The sequence below is a fragment of the Rhea americana genome, unplaced genomic scaffold, assembly GCF_003343005.1.
Source record: "Rhea americana isolate MKP2758 unplaced genomic scaffold, rheAme1 scaffold_581, whole genome shotgun sequence".
Taxonomy (NCBI): Eukaryota; Metazoa; Chordata; class Aves; order Rheiformes; family Rheidae; genus Rhea; species Rhea americana.
The window spans coordinates 61,406-66,889 of NW_028186736.1; the positions used below are offsets into that span (position 1 = coordinate 61,406).

At 63.4% G+C, this 5,484-nt stretch overlaps 2 protein-coding genes across 2 annotated transcripts in view; both read left to right on the forward strand.

Moving 5' to 3' along the window:
- Positions 1-2,145: 2,145 nt before the first annotated feature.
- LOC146587565 (interleukin-1 beta-like) lies at positions 2,146-3,732 on the forward strand. Its single transcript, XM_085319373.1, has 6 exons — positions 2,146-2,186; positions 2,286-2,334; positions 2,433-2,637; positions 2,756-2,926; positions 3,011-3,156; positions 3,278-3,732. The coding sequence occupies exons 1-6, from the start codon at positions 2,146-2,148 to the stop codon at positions 3,488-3,490; spliced, it is 825 nt and encodes a 274-aa protein (XP_085175499.1). The 3' UTR covers positions 3,491-3,732.
- A 1,636-nt stretch (positions 3,733-5,368) lies between these two features.
- Positions 5,369-5,484, forward strand: part of CKAP2L (cytoskeleton associated protein 2L) — a 10,028-nt gene continuing 9,912 nt past the window's right edge. Inside the window, exon 1 of the mRNA XM_085319371.1 lies at positions 5,369-5,454. Coding sequence (XP_085175497.1) covers positions 5,418-5,454 — 37 coding nt within the window. The 5' untranslated portion in view covers positions 5,369-5,417. The remainder of the gene's footprint in view (positions 5,455-5,484) is intronic.

A 5,484-nucleotide genomic window follows, 5' to 3' on the forward strand; every position in this document is an offset into this window, starting at 1 on the left:
GGGGCTCCCGCCGTGGGGCCGTCTCCATGGTTACCTGCCCTCCGCAACATGGCGCTGCCCACCCCGCGCTGCTCCCCTGCAGCCCTTGGGAGAGGCCTTGGGGTGTGTGCGTGTGGGTGTGTGTGTGGGGGGAAACGCACCCGTCCCCCCTCCCCGGCTGCCATCACCCTCCACCTCCCCAACCGCCAGGCTGCGGGGCCATCCGCCGTGGGGCACCCGGGGGTGGGGGGCACCCGCAGGGCCTTCACGCACCCCGGATGTGTGCGGGCAGGCCTGGGCCGGGCGGGTGGGAGGCAGCCGCCCCCACCCCGAGGGGAGCTTTGGAGGTTTATCTGTAATTTCCTGCTGGGTGAGTCAGCCGAATGCAAATCTGGGGCCTCACTTGCTCGCTAGSGAGCAGTAGCCCACTGAGGGCGCCGGCCCCGCACCCGCCCGGCATGAGGAGACCGCAGCGCTGTAATTTCAGGAAGCGAAACAGCACCAGGAAAACACCCCGYGCGCCCCTGGCCATGCACATCGCCGGGGCTGCATGGCTTGGCCTGCCCCAGCGGGGACCAGGGCCGCGCAGCCGCCCCTGCACGCCCTCCAGCCGAGGCTGCGGAAAGGTTTGGCAGTTCTCACCTGCCAGGAGCGGCGTGGGGGTGGCAGGGGCTGCCACAAGGCTGCGGGTCCCCACGGCGCAGTGGCCTGGCCACCTCCATAGCCTGCGAGTGGGCTCTTGTCTCCAAAGTCACTTGGGTTCTGGCCTTCCGGCATGGGGAACACCTTCCTTGCGTGGGGAATGCCTTCTTGAGCCACCATCACCCGGAAAACGGGATGTGGGATGGGAGGGAATGCTGTCCTCCGGGAGAAACAGAGGGACAGGGCCCCAGCCAGCGTGGGAGCAGGATGTGCCACTGGCCACTGTGGCTTGCAGTGGGGCTGGCAGTGCCTGTGTACAGAGGATGTGCTCAGAGGGCTTGGAAGTGGAGGTGAGGGGCGCACGAAGGGGGCAGGGATGGGTGAGACGGGACCATTTCCCAGGCTGAGTTGGGAAATGGGGCCTTGGGCTGTGCTCCTGGCCAGGGGCAGGAAGCATCCCCAGAGGCAGCGTCCCCAAAGGCAGCATCCCCAAGGATTGTCCCCAATGGCAGCATTCCCAAGGGCAGCCGGTGGCACAGGTGGGCATGAGCGACCCAGATGGACGGGACTGATGTCTGCTCCTTCCTGTGGCATTCGCCCCGGCTTGCACGGAGCGTGTCATCGCTTCGGGGAAAGTTACGTTTGCTTCCAGCAAGGCAGGTTCGTGCGAGCTCTTGCACATCCTGGCAGAAACTTGGGCAAGAGAGAGTGGCCGGATATGCCCTGAAACAGGTTGCCTGGCCCCAGCCCGCTCTCCCGACCCAGCTGTGGTGGTGGAAGAGGAAGCCACCAGGACGAAGCYGTATGGAGAAATCACTGAGTGGCAGCATTTGCGCCACCAGATCCTTTCCGGGGCTGCCGGCATTTCTCTGTGCCTTGACGAGGGTGGGCGTCATTGCGGGCACTACCGGGACAGTCCCCGCTGCGTCAGCCTYGGTCCCTGGGCCCAGTGGGCACTGAAAGCCCTGCTCCCGTGCTCTGCGCGAAGGCAGGCAAGCCTTGMTTATCCTCGACGGCTGCTTGAGCCAGCGAATCCCCCTCTCCTAGAGGCAGGGGATGGTGAGGAGAAGGTCTCCTCCTGCAGTGGTTTAGCCAAGCAAAAAGAGAGGTGGGAACGTGGCCCGTGCAGACGCCGGCTCCCCGGCACGCCTCTCCTTGCCCGGCAGGTTCGTGCCAGCACGGCTGGGTGGCTCTGCAGAGGAGACGGGCCCGCGGGAGGGGAACTGGGTAAACCTCAGGCATTGCGAAAYGTGGAAATCCCGTTCTGACAGTGCTTCCTTCCAGCAGCACATGAAAAGCCGGCGCGCTGGGAGCAAGGCTCAGAGAGCGCCCAGGACACACCACCAGCAGCACAGGCGTAGCCAGCGCGCCGCTTGGACAGGTAGCTGCAGCCCTTTGCCCCGGGGACATGYTGGGGGTGGGTGGGTGCGAGGCTGGGCAGCAGGCAGCCAGCCGGCCGAGATGGAGCGGTGCTAACGGTGGCGGTTGTGATTTGCCTCGCAGGTTTCACAGCCAGCAGTGGAGATGGCGTTTGTCCCGGATTTAGACATGCTGGAGAACAGCAGGTAAGCGGGACTGCGCTGCCTYGGCCCCAGTGGGGGTGGYGGGGARGCGACGCCTAGGCAGAGGCAGCCCCGGCGTTACCGGCTCCCCTTGCTTTGCAGCTTGAACGAGGAGACCTTTTACGGACTTGACTACCCATGCGTGCAGAAGGTAATGTTGGGGTTGTGGGAACGGCCCCAGCGGAGCCCGGTCCGTCTCCGTCGCACAGCACAAAAGCCAGGTTCTCATGCCGCGTCTCCTCTCTCCAGAAGCCTCGCCTGAGCTCAGAGCTGAAATTGTCCAGCCAGAGCCCATCGAAAGTGGAYATCCAGGTGACACTCACAGAGGGACACCCAACCAAGACCTTCCGCCAGGCCGCTGTCCTCATGGTGGCCATGACCAAGCTCTTGAAACGGCCGTCGCACCACGACTTCGCCGACAGTGACCTCGGGAGCTTCCTGGATGCCGTTTTTGGTAGGGTTGCAGTACGGCGATGGGCGAGGGGGAAGTCACCAGAGGGAGGTGTGTGTCAGGGGTGTGCTGTCACCACTAGGCACGCTGGCATCCCTCCTAACAGTCTGTCGCTTCGCAGAGCCCATCCCCTTCCAGCGGTGTGACAGCAGCTACTCAGGGGCCCCCGTGTACCGCTACACCCGCTCGCAGTCCTTTGACATCCTCGACATCAACCACAAGAGCTTCGTGCTGGAGTCGCCTACCCAGCTCGTGGCCCTGCACCTGCAGGGCCCCTCCGCTGGCCGGAAAGGTGAGGACACCCCGGTCTCATCCTGCTCCCCTCGCCACCAGCTCCCAGGAACAGCCCAATGACTCTTGTGTCTCCTCTCCACAGTGAAGCTCAACATCGCTCTGTACCGGCCCAAGAGCTCGCCGGGCAATGGTGGGGCCATGCAGATGCCCGTGGCGCTAGGCATCAAGGGGTACAAACTCTACATGTCATGTGTGATGAGCGGCGCCGAGCCCACACTGCAGCTGGAGGTGAGTGTGCGTGGAGGTAGCACCCTGCCCTACGTCTCCAGGCTTTGCCAGCATCCCTTGTACCCCGACCCGGCGGGGAGGCCCAACCCCTTTCTCTGACTTCTGCCTCGTCCTGCTGCAGGAGGCCGACGTCACCAGGGACATCGACAGCTTCGAGCTGACCCGCTTCATCTTCTACCGCCTGGACAGCCCGGCGGAGGGCACCACGCGTTTTGAGTCGGCTGCCTTCCCCGGCTGGTTTGTCTGCACCTCGCTGCAGCCCAAGCAGCCCGTGAGCATCACCAACCAGCCCGACGAGGTGAACATCACCACGTACCGGCTGACCAGGCACTGAGCTGCCCCTGCTCCAAACCAAACCAGCAGTCACTGGTTTTCAGGCCGTATGTACCAAGTACAACCCAGTTTCCCCGTGCGGCTGGGACCTGCTGCCTTCCCTGCCCCACGGAAGATTTATTTCATGTGAAATAGCAGCTCTGGGCCCTGTGGGCCTGAGTCGCAGTTAATTTATACTTAATTATGTTGGTCCATTGCTTTTAACTTAAACAGCTTCTTAATTTAACTATTGTATTTTTATCATTTGCCTATCTCAGGAACAGATGTATTTATTGGTGACTGAAAACTGTTGAAATAAAAACTTTCCCATGATTGCATTTCTTGGCTTGTCACTCTAGTGAGGGAGTCCAGAATTAAATGATCTGGGGATGGTTTTGGGCAGGGAGGACCCACTCCCAAACTGGGCATCATCATCAGGAAAATCCCATGGTATCAGCTGTTTTGGGGGACTCTTCAGTTCTACACTTCCCCCCTCCTTTTTTTTTTTCATTTCCCATCCTTCCTCCAGATAGCTGGGTACAAATCCAGAGTCCAGGGACCACCCAAGAGCCCTGGGGACAACCCAAGAGCTTGGAGACCCCTGAGGAGCCCAGGGGTAAGCCCAGGAGAGTCAAGGGACCATCCCAGAGCCCCAGGGACTATCCCAGAGCCCTGGAGACCATGTAGAGCCTGGGAACCACCCCAGAGCTCCAGGGACCACCCCAGAGCTCCAAAAACCACCCTAGAACTCCAGGGACCACCCCAGAGCTTCAAAGACCACCCTGGACCCTGTCCTGTGATGGCCTTAAAGCCAGCCTGGAAGCTACCCACTCCCCCAAGGGCAAGTGGCCCTGGCCACCATCGGGGCTTTGCAGCACCCCATGAGGGATGCAGCCCCCCAGCCCTCCCCTTGGTGGGTGGCTGGGCTCCAGAGCTCCCCCAAACACTTACCCAACCCCCTTTCTTTGCCCTCGGGACAACATCGTGCTGGTCCAGGCACCCCAGAGGCAGTAGCATTTAGTCCCCCAAGGTATTGAGACCACAAGTCTTCATCCCCTCCACCTGGCACGTCCCCAACCCACCCCAGAGCCAGCAAGCAGAGGGCAGATGTTGGCCAAAACCACACTGGGAGCCCGGGTGAGAGGGAGGCATCCCAGGAAGGACACCGGGTCACACCCAGGCCAGCGGTGCGGCCGCAGCTCTCTCCTGCTCTCCCGGTACCCGCGACGCTCCTCCAGCTGCCCACAGTTGCCTCCCAGCCGGCACACRCGGGCTGCAGCCGGCTGCCCCCTGGCTCTGGCTCCCTCCCCTGCGGGAGGCGGACGGCTCTGTGCCAGAGCTCGGTGCCAAGCAGCGACGCTTCCTCCTCTTCCGGCACCGCGCGCTGCTTCGAGTCAGCCCCTCAGCCCCGGCCGGGCCCTCACCGCCGCCGCTGCCACCCGCCACAGGGCCCCGCCGGCGCTGCCACCCGACGCCATTTTGGGCTTCCCCCTCTCCCCCAGCGCCGCCATCCCGCTGCCCCGAGGCCAAGCCAGCCGCCGCAGGCGCACGCAAACTGTTTGATACTAATTTGTGGAAATTCAGTAACTAAATTTAATCTATTCGCCGACCCCAGCGGCTCCGCGTCCGCGCACTCCTCCCGCCCCAGCACCCGCTCACAAGTAACCCCCCCCCACCGCCACCGCTTCCCTTTTAAAGGGGTACCCCGCCCCCTCCGCTAAGCCCCGCCCGCCATGTTTCCCGCCCCGCCCCCGGCGGCTCTTCCGCGTTGTCCCCGCCCTTCTGCCCGCCTCTAACCAATCGTGGCTGCTCCCTCCCACCGGTCCGCCCGGTGCCCGCGGCTCCGCGCTTCCCATTGGGCAGTTTGAAGAAGGCGCTGGCCAATGAGCGCGGTGGAGCGGTTGGCCGCGGCGAACGGACGGTTGGGCTAGCTGAGTCGGGATCCCGGCATGGAGCGGGCGGGGGGCGCTGGTGCTTCCGCGCAGGGTGAGGGGGCCGGGGGTGAACTGGGGGCCC